Raw genomic sequence first — 19872 nt, 5'->3', positions numbered from 1 at the left:
ATCCCATGGGCTTGGACCTTCCGTTCCAACCTTCCACGTGAGACCTAGACTAATGCGCTTGAACCATACTCATCACCTCTTTGAAAACTTCATCTCCCTGTCAAAACCAAGCTGACCAATCCCTGCAGCTGAAAACTGTGCTGAATCATCCTGTGAATCTTGAAAGCTAGCTGACAAAGTGCCAAAGATAGACATTAAAAAAAGAACAGACACACCCTAGACAAAGTCAGTGTGTTCCTGCCGCATCTCAGCTGCAGTGTGACTTGTTGTGAGAATGTATTTTAAGCAGGGAAGGATTGCTAGACCCTGTCCAGGGAGGGGTAATGCCAGAGAATTTAAAATATTGCCCCTCCTACTGCCAGGACACCGCTGGCAGCGTGGAGCAGGCTCATTGTCCATGCTGGTGAATCGGCAGCTCCCTCACGGGGATCCGACTCTCACTAAGATGTCAGGGGAATGGGCAGCAGAACACAGGGCACGGCAAAGCTCACATTGATCCCACGCACCAGATTGGACATCCCACTGCAGGTGAGGTTTAACGCAGCCCTCTGCTGCACTCGGGACTTGCCGCGTCAACTGTTGTTAAAGCAGAGAGGAGAATATTTACTGTATTGGGGGGAACTTGAGCTTCAGACAGGGTGGTGTAGGGAAGATGGTGGGGTTCCTGGCCACAGGGAGGGTAAGAGCAGCTGGGGAAAGGGAGTGTGGGGGTTAGGATAAAGGGAAGGTGGATAAACAGAGGGAAAGTGGTGGTGGAGGGGCTTAGAGAGAGGTGGGAAGATGTATGTGTGGGGATATCAGCGTGTGGAGGGCCAAATAGCCTGGCTGTGCCATGGACACAGAACTGGTGTATACTATCAGTTACACGCAGGAGTCACCTGATCTCATGTACCCAGCGCAGCCTCAGTCCTGCCCCTCCCAATGTGACCCCCGCTCAGTCCTACCCTTCTCACAGTGAGACTCCCTGCTTAGTACCGCCCCTCCCAGCTGGATGTTTGGGGTGGACGTGTGTGTGGGGGTGGAGTTGTGTGGGGGTGGGGGTGTTGCGCAGGGGTGATGATGTGTGGAGGTGACGATGTGTGGTGGTGGGGGTGTGTGGGGGTGGGGGTGTGTGTGGCTAGGGGTATGTGTGGGAGGGGGTGTGTGGCTGTTGTGCAGAGGTGAGGGTGTGTGGGGGTGGGGGGGGTGTGGCGGTGGGGTGTTGTGTGGAGGTGGGGGGTGTGGCAGTGGGGTGTTGTGTGGGGGTGGGGGTGTGTGGCGGTGGGGTGTTGTGTGGAGGTGGGGGTGTGTGGCGGTGGGGTGTGTGGAGGTGGGGGTATGTGGCGGTGGGGTGTTGTGTGGAGGTGGGGAGGTGTGGCAGTGGGGTGTTGTGTGGGGGTGGGGGTGTGTGGCGGTGGGGTGTTGTGTGGAGGTGGGGGTGTGTGGCGGTGGGGTGTGTGGAGGTGGGGGGTGTGGCGGTGGGGTGTTGTGTGGAGGTGGGGAGGTGTGGCGGTGGGGTGTTGTGTGGGGGTGGGGGGTTGGGGTGTTGTGTGTCGGTGGGCTGTTGCGGTGGGGGTCGGGGTGTTGTGAATGAGCATAGGGTGAGGATGGAGTTGCCTGGCTCGAGTTGAGAGTGGGGTGTTTGGATAACATTTGGGTTTGGTTGTTGAGGGTGGAATCGCACTGGGGGTGTTATGAAGGCGAGGGTAGGTGAGGGTGGAGTTGAGTGATGGGGTTGTTGAAGGTGGGGCTGCTGTGGGAATCAGGTTAGAATGGGTTGTTGAGGGCCTGGGGAAGAGGATGAGAGTGTTTGGGTGTATGTTGGATTTTGTTGAAGGTGGAATAGGGTTCGAGGTGCTGAGTGTGGGGAGTGTGAGTTGTACAGGAAGGATATCAATAAGATAGAAAGAGTACAGAGAAGATTTACTAGGATGTGGCTGGACTTTAAGAAGAACTTAGACAGGTACATGGATGGGAGGGTTATGGAGGGCTATGGACTGGGTGTAGGTCAGTGGCACTTGGGAAAAAATTGTTCAGCACAGACTAGGAGGGCCGAAAGGGTCTGTTTCTGTGCTGTAATGTTCTATAGATAGGGTTAGGGTGTGTTGTTGAGGGTGTGGCAGGGGCTGAGGTTGAGGGTGCTTCGGTGTGTGTTGGGTAGGTTTCGGGCTATGGGTAGGTAATGTTAGGGGTGTTGAGTGTGGGGGTAGGGTTAGGGTGGGTTGTTGAGGGTAGGTCAGGGTTGAGGGTGGGGGGGGTTGTGTGAGTGGGTTGGGAGCTGCGGATGGACACTGATTGCTGACACTCAGAGGGACAGATCAGTCATTGCGTCGGACCCCTCTCCTGCCCGTGCCTGAGCCTCTGGTCAGAATGTTCCTGGCATGGTGGGATTGGTGTCACTGACTGCATGGTAATTGCATATCTGCACTGAGGCTAGGCAAGTCTCCCTCCCGGTCTCACGGACTGTCCCAGCCCCACAGGCTCATCTTATCTACAGAAACCTGGGACTAATTCTGGACCCAATCTGACCCATGACCTTTCACCTTTGCCATGTGTCCATCTCGTGCTTGAGCTCAGCCAAGGAGCCCCTCACTCCAGGGCTGGGAGGCAGAGAGGTTCCCTCCTCCACTTGCCCAACTGTCTCAGGGACGGAAACAAGATGGAAAGGGGGACTGCAACCAGCTCAGGTGGATTTCTCAGTGACCTCTGAGATGTAGAGCACAGAAACAGGCCCTTCAGCCCATCATGTCCATGCTGGACCTCTGCCCACACATGAATTCCATTTGCCTCCATTAGGACTGTGTCCTTCTGTCCCCTGCCCATTCCAGACTCTGTCTAATTGCCTTCTCAACAAATTCAGATTTATTGTCAGAGTCTATACATGACAACCCTGAGATTCTTTTTCCTGCGGCCAGGCAGAATTGCCATTTATTGGCAGTGAAGATAAAATCCAGTGACCGTATCTGATTCCAGACTCCTCTGGCAGAGTTCCAGACATCAACCACTTAGTGTAAAACAATTCCCTCAGATCCACCTTAAATCTCCTTCCTCTCATCTTAAACCTGTGCCCTCTTGGTTTCGTTAACAGCCATGGGACAAAGATTCTGACCATCTTCCCTTTTTAGGCACATCATAATCTTGTGTATTTCCATCACATCACCCCTCAGCCTCCTTTGGTCCAGGCAAAACAACCTCTCCCCATAATTAGGATTGCCAATCCAGGCAATCCGGTGAGTCTCCTCTGTGCTTTCTCCAGGACAACCACATCCTTCCTAGTGATTACATTTTATTTACATCACAGTAGAAGCCAATTCCAGCCATTTAAACCCATGCTGCCCAATGACATCCAAATTAATACCTTCATGAAGGGCTCAAGCCCAAAATGATGGTTATATACCTTTATCTATGCAATATACATTGTTTGACCTGCTGAGTTTCTCCTGCGTTGTGTTTTTTACAGCTCCCAAATTAACCTCCAAACCCCCCATATGTTTTGAAGGGTGGGAAGAAACCAGAGCACCCAAAGGAAACTCATGTAGACACGGGGAGAACATACAAACTCCTTAAAGATAGCGCCGGATTCAAACTCGGGTCACTGGTCCTCCGAGAGTAGCCTAACCAGAGTTTTTTAAAGTTGGACTGAACATCCTAATGTTTATATTCTATGCCGTGACCTATGAAGGCAACAATATCATATTCACCACATTACCTCCATCCTATACGGATTTGGCCCCTTGGAGTGGAAAGATGAACTGGAAGTTGCACATCTGCATTCAAGAAACAAAGTTGAAGGAAAATGTTCCTAATTAAAAAAATTAGGAACACCTCATCTTCTGTCTGGCAGTCCAACCAGATGGCATTAACATCAACCTCTCTGGTTTCTGTTAGACCTCTACCTGTCTTTCTCTTTCCTCATTCCCTTTGTCTCCTATCCTCCAGCTCCGTACTCCTTCCTTTGCCATTCAGAGCTAACGTCCTCTCATCCCAACACTTCCCAGCATTTTTCTCTTCTGCCCTCCCACCCTTATCCACCTGTCATGTCTTGCCTGTTAGTCTGTGCTCCTCCCCCTGCCTTCTCCCCCCCCGCCCCCACCCACCTTTTTATTCAGACACCTGCCTCGGCAAAGGGGTTAACTTTAACCCTTTGCTTCCTACGGTCGTGGCCTGACCTACAGAGATTCTCCAGCACTTCTGTATTTTAAAATACCCATTGGTTAAGTTTCACTTCCCTGTTTAGTTTTAAAACAATACCAACAAAATCACATCAGTTCAACAATAAAATGTGTGAGTCAGTTTCTTAGGAAATGTTGCATTTGTGTGTGTGTGATGAGTGTGCGAAAGTTTCACCAGCCCCTACCATCCTGCCTCTTTTCACTCCTCCACACTCTCAGCCGTGAAGGTTCCAGCTTGAAATGCCGACCATTCTTCCTGCCCCACGGATGCTGCTCAACCTGGTGAGTTCCTTCAGCAGGTTGTGTGTTTGCTCCTGCACATTGAGCAGATACCTATCCCAGCACCATCTTACAGTGACACCTTCAGTTCCTCCTGTTCATTCATCTCTTGGTTCCTCAGCGTTTCCAGCAAGCTACCTGTGCCTCTCCCATGGGGCAGAGGATCTGTTATATTGTTCAGCTTTTTCTTTGTACAGGACCTCCATGCGACCTCACTAATCAAGGGCTTTTTATATTCTGTACAAGCTTTCTATTTGTGTAAAAAACCCATGATTGGAGTGGATCGGTAGCCAGAGTGCAGAAACAGGCCATCCTGTAGAGGGGTAACTGATCAATGGTGTCCTCATTTGTGGCCAAAGCACCCTCCTCACTATTCACACCACCCCAGATTTTAACGTCATCTGCATATCAACTAATCATACCTCCCAATGCTCACACCTTAGTTGTTAACGTATAGAGTATTAAACAGCAAGGGTTTCAGTACCGGTCCCAGTGGCACAGAGACTTCCAATCACAACCCTGTGCCATCACCTCCAGTATCCTATTACCAAACCAGTTTCATATACAATTTGGCAACTTGCCCTGGATCCCATGGGCTCGAAACATTTGGACCAGCTTTTTTAATGGCTGTCCTAAAGTCTATATAAAGCATTTCAACCGCATTGGTCTCATCAGGATATTGAATTACCTCTTCGAAAAACTCAAGTTAATCAGACTGGTTCTTCCACCAATAAAATCCTGGTTTTCCAAGTATAGATTCTTGCTGTCCATTGAATGTTTCACACACTTTCCCTCCAACTGACATTAGACTAATTGGCTTATAATTACCTGGCTTATTCCGACTTGTAGAAGCTTTTACATTCTTCCAAGTCGACTCTCTATTTCTGTTCTTTATCTTTCTCATGATCTATTTTTGCTTTCAATCTGGCTACTTTATCTGTCCTGTTTTTGGCTCTAATATTACAATTTTGTTTGTCAGGCGTGGTTATATTTTTACATCAAGCAGGAATGCATAACGTGCAGTTTCTACATTTGTTCTTTGAGGGTTAACCATTGCCTACCCACTGTCTGTCCTTTTATGAAGCTCCCCAAGCAGACAACTCACTGCTCATCTTCTACTAGAATGGATCAGGCCCTTGGGCCGACACATCTGCACCGAACACTATGTCCAAGTCAAAATGAAAGATCAGATTATTATTTAAATGGCGAGCGACATGCAAAAGGATTTGGGGGAGTTTGTGCATGAACGGTGGGTTTGCAGGCTATCAAAAAGGCAGATGGAATGCTAGCCTTCGTTGCCAGAGGGATTGAATTTAGGAGCAGGGAGGTTATGCTGGAACTGTACAGGGTACTGGTGAGGCCACATCTGGATGACTGCGTGCAGATCTGGTCTTTTTCCTGAAGGAAGGGTGTACTTTGGAGACAGAACAGCAGAGGTTCACCAGGTTGATTCCAGAGATGAGAGGGTTACTCTACGTGGAGAGATTGAGTTGTCTGGGACCGTCTGGGAAATTTAGAAGAATGTGAGGGGATCTTATAGAAACATACAAAATTATGAAAGGCATAATAATAGAGGTAAGGACTGATAGAAAACGATGCTGGGGAAATTGTAATGGGTTATAAAGAGATGGCAGAGGAACTTAATCAATATTTTGCATCTCTCTTCACCGTGGAAGACATTCGTTATATCCTGGACAGTCAGAGGCTTCAGGGAGTAGAGGTTACTCCCAGTTAGGGTTACTAAAGAAATTGTTCTAGGCAAACTAAATGGATTAAAGATTGATAAATCTCCCTGGCCGGATGAGGAGCATCCGTGGATTTTGAAAGAGGTGTGGTTCCGCTGTTTAAGAAAGGTGGGAGACAGAAAAAAGGAAACTATAGGCCGATTAGTCTGACGTCGGGGGTTGGGAAGATATTAGAGTCGATCCTCAAGGATGAGGTGATGAAGTACCTAGAGATGCATGAAGGATAAGTCCAAGTCAGCATGGTTTTTTAAAGGGTAGATCCTGTCTGACCAACCTATTAGAGTTTTTTGAAGAAATCTCAAGTAGGATAGACAAAGGAGAGGTTGTGGATGTTATCTGTTTAGATTTTCAAAAGGCTTTCGATAAGGTGCCGCATATTAGGGTGCTAAATAAGATGAGGGCCCATGGAATTACAAGGAAATTATTAAACTGGATAGAAAAGTGGCTGATAGGCAGGAAGCAAAGGGTTGAAATTAAGGGTTCTCGTTCTGGACGGCTGCCTGTAAATAGTGGTGTTTCACAGGGGTCGGTATGTGATGTTGTTGGAGAGGGTGCAGAGGAGATTTACTAGGATGATTCCCGGAATGCAAGGGCTAACATACGAGGAGCGTTTGGCAGCTCTTAGGTTGTATTCATTGGAATATAGGAGAATGAGAGATCTCATAAAAGCATTTCGTATTTTGAAAGGTTTAGATAGGGTGGATGTGGGTAAGATGTTTCCCTTGGTGGGTGAATCAAGGACAAGGGAGGTCATAGTCTGAAAATTAGAGGTTATACATATAAAACAGAAATTAGGAAGAACTTCTTTAGCCAGAGGGTCACGGATCTGTGGAACTCGCTGCCCCATACAGCAGTGGAAGCCAGATCGCTGGGACTATTTAAACAAGAAATAGACAAGTATCTCATTAGTGAGGGCATCAAGGGATAAGGGGAAAAGGCCAGAAATTGGAACTAGTGTAGAGTAGCTTAGTGTAGATTTACAGAACACACTCGATGGGCCTAGTGGCCACCTCTGTTCCTTTGTCTTGTGGTCTTGTTTCCATTGGTGGGGAGACTAGTACAAGGGAACATGGCCTCAAGATTCAGGGGAGTAGATTTAAGACGGAGATGAGGAGAAAATTCTTTTTCCAGAGGGTGGTGAATCTATGGACTTTGCTACCCATTGAAGCAGTGGAGGTTACTTCAGTAACTATATTTAAGACAAGTTTGGATAGATTTTTACACAATAGAGGAATTAAGGAATGTGGGGAAAATGCAGGTAGGTGGAGATGAGCCCATCAACAGATCTGCCACAATCTCACTGAATGGAAGAGCAGGCTTGACGGGCCGGATGGCCGACTCCTACTCCTATCTCTTATGTTCTTTAAATAGCGTGGCATAGCTAGTGGTTACCACAATGGTATTACAGCACCAGCGACTTGGGTTCAAATCCCGTGCTTGTCTGTAAGGAGTTTGTGCATTCTCACTGTGACTCCCACTGTGTAACTGTGCTGTGTGTCTCAATTTAAAACTTTAAATCTCGACTGCATGCACACGATCCATATCCCTCCATGTTCATGGGTCCCGGAATCCTTTTCAATGTCCACCACTACTCCTGTCAGCCAGATCCAGGCAGAGAAACCAGTCAAACATATTCCCCACATCTCCCTTAAACGTTCTCCTCCTCACCTTAAACGTAGGCCCTCTAACATTTGATGTTTCTATCTTGAGAAAAGGATTCTGTCTCCTCGTTCTCCAACGTTTTTATGGAAAACTAACCATCTCCACCTATCAAATTCAAGTTTATTGTCACACGTACAAGATGTGGTGCTAAAGGTTGTTTTGCATGCAGATCAAATGGACAAAGACATAATATACAAGACATAGTGCACAAGTGCAGAGTTAATATCAGTTGGTACTGCACAAGAGAAACCTACTTTCACTCACGTGGTTCATTTAGGAGTCTAATAACAGCAGGAAAGAAACCTGAACTTGGATCTGGCACTGCTTATAAATCTTCTTTCAGACGGGAGGGGGATAAGTGTGCCCAGGGTGCGATGCGTCTTTTAAGATGTTGGCTGTTCTCCCAAGACAGTGGAAGTTGTAGGCCAAGTTGATGGAGGGGAGGGGGTGTGTGTGATGGTCTGAGCCATGTTCACAATCCTCGGCAGTTTTTGTGGTCTTGAGTGGAGCAGTTCCCATCCATTGTAGTGATGCGCACATCAGATGCTTTCAATGGTGCACCTGTAGAACTTGTTGTGGGATGCAGGTGACATGCCGAATCTCCTCAGGCTCTGTACAGAAGTACAAGTGCTGGTATACTTTCCTGGACATTGCATCAAATTGGCCCTTATCATCTTGTAAACTTCTCTCAGCTCACCCTTAGCCTCCAGAGAAAGCAACCTATGTTTGTCCAATCCTCGAATACCCTGTTCCAGGCAACATCCTGGTGAACCTCCTCTGTACCCTTATTAAAGCCCCTACATCCTTCCTGTAATGGGCTGACCAGAAATGCATACAATACTTGAAGTGAGGCCAAAGCAAAGTTTTATATATCTGCAAGAACTTTCTTATTTTTAGACTCAATGCCATACACCTTCTTTACCACCTTGCATGGTCACATTCAGAGGGGCTATAGACTTGGATCCTGGTCTTGCTGCACCATCAGGTGGGCCGTTACCTTGGCTGAGGTCCTCTCTGCTCAGTCAAGAAGGCAGTTGCTTTAACGGCACTCAGGAGGAAATAGAGAGCAGAACATAGAACCATAGAAAAATACAGCACAGAAACAAGCCCTTCAGCCCTTCCAAACTATTATTCTCCCTAGTCTATGTGTGGCCAAACTGCAGCTCGCGAACCACATCCAGCTCTTTGGCATGAAATGTGCGGCTCGTAGAAACATGTTGGCTGAGACTGGAATCGTACGCACTGGTGCTCAGAGTGGTAGTGTTAGTGGATGTGGCTTGTGGTGTGTGTGGCTATGTTGCGGGCAGTGGAATTACCAGAGTGTTAGTGTGATCCAGGCTGCCTTGCCCTCTGGAGCTTCCGACACCCCAATCATGGTCTCTCACCTGGGCCCCAGCCGCCTACCCACCAGATCTCCCGACCCCTGACCGTGGACTCTTGCCTAGACCCCGCCAGCCGCCCTCACACCAACACCCTGACCGTGGGCTCTCACCAAGACCCCACTGGCTGCCCATACACCCAACGCCTCAATCATGGCTCTCACCTAGGCTCTGGTCACCTGCACATCGGAACTCCTGTTGCCCCAGCTGCTCTGTACCTTGTAATGAAGTTTGTATATCTCAGGAATTTTACTAGAATGGATCTTGGTTTTTGTTGTGGCTGTGGTTTCAGGGCTAATGTTCTGTGTGCCCTTTCTATTTCCATTCCTTCCTGTAATTCTGGCATTCCTGGGACCCTGGGGATCCATTCTTTTATAAATTCTTTCATATCTTTGCCTTCATCTTCCTTAAGGCCCACTATCTTTATATTGTTTCTCCTGTTATAGTTTTCCATTATATCCATCTTCTGAGCTAACAACTCCTGTGTTTCTTTAACTTTTTTATCAGATTCTTCCAATTTCATTTTTAAGTCGTCTACTTCCATTTCTATGGCTGTTTCTCGTTCTTCCACCTTGTCCACTCTTTTCCCTATTTCTGTCATGATCATCTCTAATCTACTCACTTTTTCTTCTGTACCTTTTATTCTTCTTTTTATTTCATTAAATTCTCGTGTCTCCCATTCTTTTACTGCTTCCATATATTCTTCAAAAGATTTCCTATCTATGTACAGTCCATTCCCTTTATCTTCTATTTCTCTGTGCAGAGCTTGATGCTCTCCCTCCTCTTCCCCTGTGTCCACTCCAGGACCTGTGTCCTCTACCTCTCTTCCTTGTATCTGTGTCTCTTCTGACTTTCTTGTTGGGCTGTTTATCTCAGTTTGCTGGGTATTTTTATTTTATGGTGTCTTGATGTTGGTCCTCTTCCTCTTGGCTGGTCATCTCCTGAGTCTCTGATTTCCTTTTTTCATTCTCCTCCCTCTCGTTCCCGTTATTTTCTGTATCTTCCCGCTGGGAGCCCTGCTGTCGGGTCTTACTCAGCTGTTCAAGCTGTGGAGCTGCGCACCTCTGTTTGGCTCCGTGAGCCATCTTTGTAGTCCTGCGCTCGGTGGGTCGCGACCCTTTGGGGTTTCCACTGACCACAGGGAGTGGGCTCCTCTTTCCTCGGCAGGTCCCTGCTTCTTCGTACAGGTAAGGCCTTCACCTTTCTCTTCCGACGTCTTTCCTTCTTCTTTTCTTCCCGTTGTTTTTGGCTTTTCTTTCTTTGGTGCCATTTCCTCCACACCTTTATTTTTTATTTGTTGTGGTTTGTGTATCTGTGGCTTTGCTTTTTCCTCACTTTTTTCCTTCTTTTCTGGAGAGGGCTGGTATTCTCCTACCGGCCACGACTCCATCGCGTGACTCCTCCGTAATGAAGTTTGTGTGGTCAAAGCATTGTGCAATCCTTACAAACCAACTCCAGATTGAGCTCATTCGTACAGCCTTGACAACAGATCAGCCGGATTTTCAATGACTCACAGTCAAGATGGAAACTCACAATAAGCAGTCGCGATTTTGAAAATATTTAGCATATTTATGTGTACATTTTGATATTAGAAACTAATACAAATTAACCGCTTAAAAACTACATACACAAATAAATATTATGACATACATGTATTTCTTTTTTTTGGACAAAATATGCTCCCACGAGTTAAAATGTATGTAATATTTTTCATGTCTTGCAGCTCTCAAACATCTGAAGTTTATTGCATGTGGCTCTTATGTTAAGCAGGTTTGGCCACCCCTGGCCTAGTCCCAATGACCTGTACCCAGTCCATAGCCCTCCATTCCACTCCCATCCATGTATCTGTCCAAATCTTTCTTAAATGTTAAAATCAAGCCCACATTAACCACTTCAGTTGGCAGCTCGTCCCACACTCCCACCACTCTCTCTATGTGAAGTTCCCCCTTATGTTTCCTTAAAATTTTCCCCTTTCACTCTTAACTCATGTCCTCCAGTTTGTTTCTCACCTACTCTTAGTAGAAAAACCCTCGATCAAATCTCCCCTCATTCTTCTATGCTCCAGGGAATAAAGTTCTAACCTGTAACTCATTTCCTCAGATCCCAGCAACATCCTAGTAAATCATCTCTGAACTCGTTCAATCTTATTGATATCCTTCCTGTAATTGGGTGACCAAAACTCCACACAATACTTCAAATTTAGCTTCACCAATGTCTGATACAACTTTACATAACATCCCAACTCCCAACCTGGACAAAGTAGAGGGATGGGTCAGTACATTTGCAGATGACTTGAAGGCTGGAGGTGTTGTCAATAGAAGGTTATCCTGGGTTACAACAGAATAGAGACAGGATGCAGAGTTGGATGGAGAAGTGGCAGATGGGAGTTAAATTCAGGTGAGAACTGGTGCATTTTGGAAGGTCAAACTTGAAGGCAGAGTACATGGTTAATGGCAGGATACTTAACAGTGTGGAAAAATGAAGGGATCTCGGAGTCCATATCCATAGATCTCTCAAGGTTGCCACACAGAGTAGTTAAGAAAGCTAATGGTAGGCTGGCCTTCATCAGTCGTGGGGTTGAGTTCAAGAGCCATGTTGCAGCTCTATAAAACTCTGGTTGGACCACACTAGGGAGTATTGTGTTCAGTTCTGTTCACCTCCTTACAGGAAGAATGTGGAAGCTGTGGAGAAGGTGTAGGGGAGATTTACAAGGCAGAGTTGACAGAATTAGGGCTTTTCTCTTTGAAGTGAAGAAGGATGACAGGTGACAATAGAGGTCTAAGAGATTATGAAAAGCATAGATGGGGGGAGGGGGGGAACAGCCAGCATCTTTTTCCCAGGGCAAGAGTAGCAAACAGAAGAGGACATCTGTATAAAGCGAGAGTAGGAAAGTTTAGGAGTATGTTCTTTTTATACCAAGAGTAGTGGATGCTTAAAATGTATTGTCAGGGGTGGTGGAGGAAGCTGGTACAATAAGGACATTTAGAAAACTCTTGGCAGGCACATGAATATAAGAATAGAAGGTTATAGGTGCAAGGAAGGGAGGTTTATTTTGTTGAATAGGTTTATATAGGTCGGCACAACTTCGTGGGCCAAAAGGCCTAAACTGTGCTGGAATGTTCTATATTCAGTACTTTGATTTATTAAGGCAAATGTGACAAATACCCTCTTTATGACCCTATCTATCTTCAATCCTGACAAGTGCAAGGTGATATATTTTGGGAAGTCAAATAGGGGCAGGACATATCCAGTAAATAATTGGGTGCTACAGATGTTGATGAACCAAGAGAAGTTGGAACTAATGACTTCATCTGAACCGTTTCTTGTCATGAGTACCAAGATACAATGATAAACTTTATTTTGCCTGCCATCGAGGCACATCAACCCATAAACAAGCACAGGTTATGCAATAACAAACATACAGGGTGTAACATTACAGACAAAAGCTAAAATGTGCAAGGTCCATGATGATCTCGGGTACGTCTACAAGCCTCTGAAGGTGGTGACACAAGACGATTGGGTGAAGAATGCATATGGGCTTTCATTAGCCATGACACTGAGTGGAAGAATTAGGACTGTAGGGCCATAATCAGATGAAGGAGCAGAATTAGGCTATTCAAGTCTGCTCCACCATTCAAGTCACGGTGATGTATTTTTCCTCTCAACCCCATTCTCCTCAAAAGCCTTTGATGCCCTTACTCATCAAGAACCTCATCAATCTCCGATTTAGATCTACCCAATGACGACCTCCTCAGCAACAAATTCCATTGATTCACCACCCTCTGGCTGAACAAGCTTCTCCTTACCTCTGTTCTAAAGGGATGTTCTTTTATACTGTGGCTGTGCCCTTTGGTCCCAGACTCTCCCACTGCTGGAAGCATCTTCTCCACGTCCACTCAATCCAGCCTTTTCAGTTTTCGCAAAGATCCCCTTCATCCTTCTAAAGCCCGGTGAGTGTGGACCCTGACACTACCTAAACATTAACCCTCTCATCCCTGGAATCATTCTCATAAACTTCCTCTGGACCTTCTCCAATGCCCACACATCCTTCCTTAATCATCATGTCATAACTTCATATAAAACATTGGTTATATCTTACCTGGAGTACTACATGCCATCTTGTCACCATGCTATTGGAAGGATGTGGTTATACTGGAGAGGGTGCAGAGGAAATTCCTCGGATGTTGCCTGGGATGGAAGGTTTCAGTGTTGAGAGACTAGAGAGACTGCATTTGTTTCCATAAGACCATAACAAATAGGGGGGAAAGCAGGCCATTCAGCCCATCAAGTCTACCCTGTCATTCCATCATATGCTGTTGCCCTTAGAGTGAAGAAGGTCGAGGCGAGACCTGATAGAGGTATGTAAAAAGTTATAGAGGATAGGATATATGGTAAGAATCTTTCTCTCATGGCCAGAGGGCGCAGATTTAGGGAGAGAGGGTAGAGGGTCCAAGGAGAACTGAGGGGCTACATTCCCTCCACAGACTCGTACAATCTGCTTGAAGAGGTGATGGAGGCAGAGACTCTCACTACATTATAGAAGTATTTGGACAAGGTATCAATGGCTGTAAGAATGCAAGAAATAGGAGCAAGAACAGGTAATTGGCTGATCTGGCTGTAGACTCAGATCTACTGACCCGCCTGTTTCCTATAACCCTCATTTCCGATCTTATTCAAAAGTCTGTCCATCTATGCCTTAAAATATATTTAACAAAGCAGTTGAACAAAGAATTCCAGATTTGCTACACCCTGAGAGTAGTTCCTCCTCACCCCTGTCTTAAATCTACTCCCTGGATTTTGAGGCTACATCCCCGAGTCTCATCTACCTGTGGAAACAACCCCCTTAACTAATCCTTTCACGATTTTATGTGTTTCTATCGGACCCCCTTATCTTCCTAAACTCCAATGAGTATAATCCCAAGATACTCAATTTCTCTTCACACACTCTCATCTCCAGAATCACCCCGGTGAACCTCCCCTGCATCACCTCCAAAGCCAGTCTTTCCTTTCTCCAGTGAGGAGGCCAGAGCTGCTTGCGATATTCCGATGTAGCCTTGCTAGTACCAAGTACAGTTGCTGCAGTACCCTCCCTACTCTTAAATTCAATGCCTCCAGCAATGGAGGACAGCGGTGGTTAGCGTAGAGGTAACGTAGCAGTTACAGCAATGTTGTTACAGCCACAGTGATCCGGGTTTGAATCCCATGCTGTCTGTAAGGATCTTGTACACTTTCCCTGTATCTGCGTGGGCTTTCACTGGGGCTCCGGTTTCCTCCCACCGTTCAAAACGTACAGGCTTGCAGGTTAATTGGGTGTAATTAGGCAGCTCGGGCCTTTGATGTGCTGTATGCCTACATATAAATTTTTTAAAGACTTCCCATTTGCCACTAATGTACTGGAGAGGTCACACAGCATCGACAGGAAATAAAGGGCAACCAATGAAACGTTGGCTCGCCTTTACTTCTTACGGACCCTGCATTACCTGCTGTGTTTCTCCAGCACATTTATGTATTGGATTCAACCCCAGCATCATCAGACCTTCTTATTTAATCCCACGGGCCTTCTTTATCACCTGCAGAACAACCTTCTGTAATTTATTTGCAAACATTCCCAAGTCCCTCTGTACAACAGAAGGCTGCAATCTTTCACCAGATATATCAGTGGTTCTCAACCTTTTTTTTACCACTCACGTAATAACTCAAGTCATCCCTTATTGCCAGAGGAGCTTTGTGGTTAGTAAGGGATTACTTAAAGAGATATGTGTGTGGAAGGATAAAGGTTGATTACCACTGGTTTAGATAATAATCTGATTTACCATTTCCCTTACAGAGTGGGCAACCTCACGTTTACCAATGTCCTAAGGCAGTGGTTCTCAACTTTTTTTTCCAACTTACATACCACCTTAAGTAATCCCTTACTAACCACATAGCACTTATGGCATCCTATGATACAGATTAGAGGAGGAGGTTTTGCTGTCTTAAAACAAATAAGGGTGGATAAATCCCCAGGGCCTTACAAGATATTCCCTTGGACCTTGAGGGAGGCTAGTGTAGAAATTGCTGGGGCTCTGGCAGAAATATTTAAAATGTCCTTAGCCGCGGGTGTGGTGATGGAGGATTGGAGGGTAGCTCATGTTGTTCCATTGTTTAAAAAAAGGTTCCAAATGTAACCCTGGAAATTACAGGCCAGTGAGTGTCAGTATAGGTAAATTAATGGAAAGTGTTCGAAGAGATTAGACACACAAATATTTGGATAGACAGAAACTGATTAGGCTTTATGCAAAGAGTTTTTCGAGGAGGTTAGGAGGAAAGTTGATGAAGGAAAGGCTGTGGAAGTTGTCTACGTGGACTTTAGTAAGGCCTTTCACAAGGTTCCACATGGGAGGTTTGTTAGGAAGGTTCAGACACCCAGTATTCATGGTGAGGTAGTGAACTGGATTCAACAATGGCTGGACGGGAGAAGGTGACAGAGAGTCGTAGTAGATGATTGCTTCTCAAAGGAGGCCTGAGACCAGTGGTGTGCCTCAGGGGCCGGTGCTGGAACCATTGTTGTTTGTCATCTATATAATGTGGTAAATTGGATCAAGTTAGTTGATGACAGAAGTTTGATGTGGACAGCAAAGGAGGTTTTCAAAGCTTGACCAGCTGAAAAAATGGGGTGAAAAATGGCAGATGGAAGTGTGAGCTGTTTCATTTTGGAAGGGTAAACCAAGGCAGCACATAACATGATAAATGGTAGAAGAGGGTAGTAAAACAATGGGATCTGGGAATACAGATCCATAATTCCCTCCCTGAAAGTGTCATCACAGCTGGATAGGGTTGCAAAGAGAGCTTTTGGCATATTGGCCTTCATAAATCAAAGTTTGAGTATAGGTGTTGAGATGTTATGTTAAAATTGTTTCAGGCATTAGTGAGGCCAGATTTGGAGGATTGTGTGCAGTTTTGGTCACCGAACCACAGGAAAGTTATCAATAAGATAGAAAGAGTACAGAGATTTAATAGGATGTTCCCTGGACTTCAGGGACTGAGATACAGGGAAAGGTTAAACAGGTTAGGACTTTATTTCCTGGAGCAAAGAAGAATGAGGGGAGATTTGATAGAGGTATTTAAAATTATGAGGGAGTAGACAGAGTAAATGTAGTTAGGTGTTTTCCACTGAGGGTAAGTGAGATACAAACCAGAGGACGTGGGTTAAGGGTGAAAGGGGAAAAGTTTAGGGAGAACATGAGGGGGAACTTCTTCACACAGAGAGTGGTGGGGGTGTGGAATGAGCTGCCAGCTGAAGTAGTGAATGTGGGCTCAATTTTAACATTTAAGAGGAGTTTGGACAGGTACATGGTTTGGAGAGGTGTGAAGGTGTGGAGGGTGATGGACTGATAGATCAGTGATGGCAGAATAATAGTTCAGCACAGACAAGAAGGGCTGAAGGGCCTGTTTCTGTGCTGTAATGTTCTATGGTCAAGTAGTAAAACACAAAAGTCTCCATACACCATGACTGAAGTAAAAACACAAAGCTGGGGAAACTCAGCAGGTCAACACAGAGCCCTTTATTTCTTTGGCTTGGCTTCGCGGACGAAGATTTATGGAGGGGGTAAAAAGTCCACGTCAGCTGCAGGCTCGTTTGTGGCTGACAAGTCCGATGCGGGACAGGAAGACACGGTTGCAGCGGTTGCAGGGGAAAATTGGTGGGTTGGGGTTGGGTGTTGGGTTTTTCCTCCTTTGCCTTTTGTCAGTGAGGTAAGATAAAGATACAGAACCAACGTGTTGGGGTTGAGCCCTTTGTCAAGGTCTGAGCAAAATACAAGCTTAATTTTAACATTTATGAAGAATTTGGACAGGTACATGAATGGGAGGGGTATGCATTGGTAGCTAGTCAGTGGGACCGGACAGAATAATAGTCCAGCAGAGATTAGAGGGGCTGAATGGCCTGCTTCTATGCTGTAGTGTTCTATGTTGTGCTTTAGTTTGATTTGGGACAGACTAGAGGGGCTCAAGGGCCTGTTTCCACGCTGTCCTGCTCCATGCCTCTGCCCTGTGCTTGTTTCCGCAGCCGGGGACATGCTAACCATCAGGGTGCTGCTGCTGGGCCCCGAGCTGGTGGGGAAGACGTCACTGGCCGTGTGCCTGACCACCCAAGCCTTCCCCCGGGACAGCCTGCCCACTGTGTTCGACTCGTTTCGCGGCCAGGTGCGGGTGGACGGGCGGCCCGTGCTGCTCACCGTGTGGGACACGGCGCCCCGGGATGAGCATCGGCTGTCTGTGCGCCGCTTCTACTACCCACTGGCCGATGTCTTCGTGTTCTGCTTCTCCATCGGCGACCCTGCTTCCTTCGAGTGCCTGTGGGCTGACTGGTACATGGAAGTGCGACGCCTGCGGCCTACCGCGCCCGTGCTGCTGGTGGGCACCAAGCATGACCTGCGGCACAGCATGGCCCCCACGCAGCTCCAGGCTGCCCCCGTCACCTACCAGCAGGGCGCTGGCCTGGCGCGCCGCATGCAGGCCGCCGCCTACGTGGAATGCTCGGCCCTACTGCGCGATGGCGTTGGCCACGTCTTCGAGGAGGCGGCGAGGGCTGCGCTGCGTGCGGGCCATGCCGAGCCCGCCAGGACCTGCGTGCTGACGTAACGGGAATGTCACCAGACCCAGCTTTGCCTCCTGACCCTTAAATGACATGCCGCATGGAAGGGGAGGAAAAAAAAGCAGCGCCGAGCCCTCCAAAACCTGCGCTGCGGATGTAATAGGTCACGTCGTGTGCCTGGTCCCGCCTCCTGCCCTTTGACTGACACACCACGAGGGAGGAAAAGGCGGCACGCGCTCCTGTGATGGATGTCGCAGATGGGAAGGCCGAGTTGGGGGGCCATACACCCTAGTCCCTCCTCCAGACTCCACCCCATTGCTCCCTCTCCCGTCACCCCCTCTCCCCATCCCCGTCACCACCTCCCTGCAGCCCCCTCTCCCATCGCCATCATCCCCATTGCCCCTCTCCCATCGCCTCCCCTGCGGCCCCCGTCACTCCCTCTCCCATCCGTGTCACTCCCTCTCCGGTCTCCGTCACCCCTTCTCTGCAGCCCCATCACCCCCTCTCCTGTTCCCCATCACCCCCTTTCCCTCTCTTTAGCCCCCCATCGCCACCCTCCTGTCCCCGTCATTCCCCTCTCCCATCCCCATCAACCCCTCTCCTGACCCCTGTCACACCCTCTCTCCAGCCCCCATCACCCCCATTCTTCGTCACCCCCTCTCCCATCCCCATTGCCCCCCCTGCGGTCCTGTCACTCCCTCTCCCATCCCCGACACCCCATCTCCTGTCCCCATCACTCTCTCTCTGCATTCCCCAGCCCTGCCAGCGGAGTGGCAGCAAGGTCCAGCACCCTGGCCACTCCTGGGCAACCGACGCTCCGCACAGAATTTGAATCACCACCGGCGCTGGAATTCCGGACTTCAGGCACTGGGAACACCCAGCAGATCGGGCAGCGTCTGTGGAGAGAAGAACAGGGCTGAAGGATTCAGATCTGTGACCTTTCACCAGAGGTTCAGAGAATGGGTTTGCTGTCCCTGTTCAAACCTAACTGACCACTTGCTGTAAAATCTGGAGAAGCTCAGCAGGTTAAACAGTGTTCTTTATATTGCAAAGATAAAAATACATAACTGACGTTTTGGGCTTGACCCCTTCAACAAGGTACAAGTATCCTTTGTATATTCAAAGCATTACCATAAGACACAGAAACAGAAATTGGCCATTCAGCCCATGGAGTCTGGCCCACCATTGAATTATGAGCTGATCCTTTCTCCCACTCAGCCCCACTGGCCAACCTTTGATGCCCTGCAACTTCACCCCAACTCATCCACCCAGCCATATACTCTCCCCTTCCAATTTGCCTGTGTTTGGCCAACATCCCCCTAACCCTTTCTTGCCCATGGACCAGTCTTTCAATTGTAATTGACCCCACCTCTCCATTTCCTCTGGCAGGTTGTTCCACATACTCACCATCATTTGAGTGAAAAGGTGTCCCTCAGATCCCCCTGAAATCTTTCCCTTGCCTCCTCTGGCAGTGGTTCCCAACCATTTTTTTCCCCGTTCTCATACTACCTCAAGTAATCCCTTATTAACCACAGAGCACCCATGGCATAGGATGTTACAGATGCTCTGTGGTTAGTAAGGAATTACTTGTGTGCCATGTGAGTGGGGAGGGGGGCGGGGTGGGGTGAAGGTTGAGAATCACTGACCTACAGCTTTGCCCTCTAGTTTAAGACTCACCTAACCAGAGAAAAAGACTGGCCATTCAGCTTATCTATTCCCCTCATTATGTTATAAACCTCCATAAGGTCCCCCCTCAGTCTCCTACACTTGAGAAAAGTCCCAGCCTATTTATCCCAGTGGTTCTCAAACATTTATTCCCCACTCACATCTCACCTTGAGTAATCCCTTACTAATCACAGAGTACTTATGGCATAGGATGCCATAGATGCTCTGGTCAGTAAGGGATTACTTAAGGTGGTATGTGAGTGGAAAGGAAAGGTTGAAAACCACTGATTTCTCCTTTTACCTCAAGCCCACCAGTCCCCATAACATCCTGGTGAATCTTTTCCTTTCCACCTTAATGACAACATTTCTAAAGCTGGGTGACTGGAACTGTGTGGAATTTAGGTTTCACCAAGGTC

General features: G+C 47.4%; 1 protein-coding gene across 1 annotated transcript; it reads left to right on the top strand.

The window, feature by feature from the left end:
* The first annotated feature begins 266 nt into the window (after nucleotides 1-266).
* Nucleotides 267-18888, top strand: LOC138739689 (rho-related GTP-binding protein RhoG-like). The gene is made up of 2 exons (XM_069892244.1): nucleotides 267-528; nucleotides 17264-18888. The coding sequence occupies exon 2, from the start codon at nucleotides 17272-17274 to the stop codon at nucleotides 17836-17838; it is 567 nt and encodes a 188-aa protein (XP_069748345.1). The 5' UTR covers nucleotides 267-528; nucleotides 17264-17271; the 3' UTR covers nucleotides 17839-18888.
* The last annotated feature ends 984 nt before the right edge of the window (nucleotides 18889-19872 follow it).

The sequence above is a fragment of the Narcine bancroftii genome, chromosome 7, assembly GCF_036971445.1.
Source record: "Narcine bancroftii isolate sNarBan1 chromosome 7, sNarBan1.hap1, whole genome shotgun sequence".
NCBI classification, from domain to species: domain Eukaryota; kingdom Metazoa; phylum Chordata; class Chondrichthyes; order Torpediniformes; family Narcinidae; genus Narcine; species Narcine bancroftii.
This window is presented reverse-complemented; position numbering and strand designations above follow the sequence as displayed.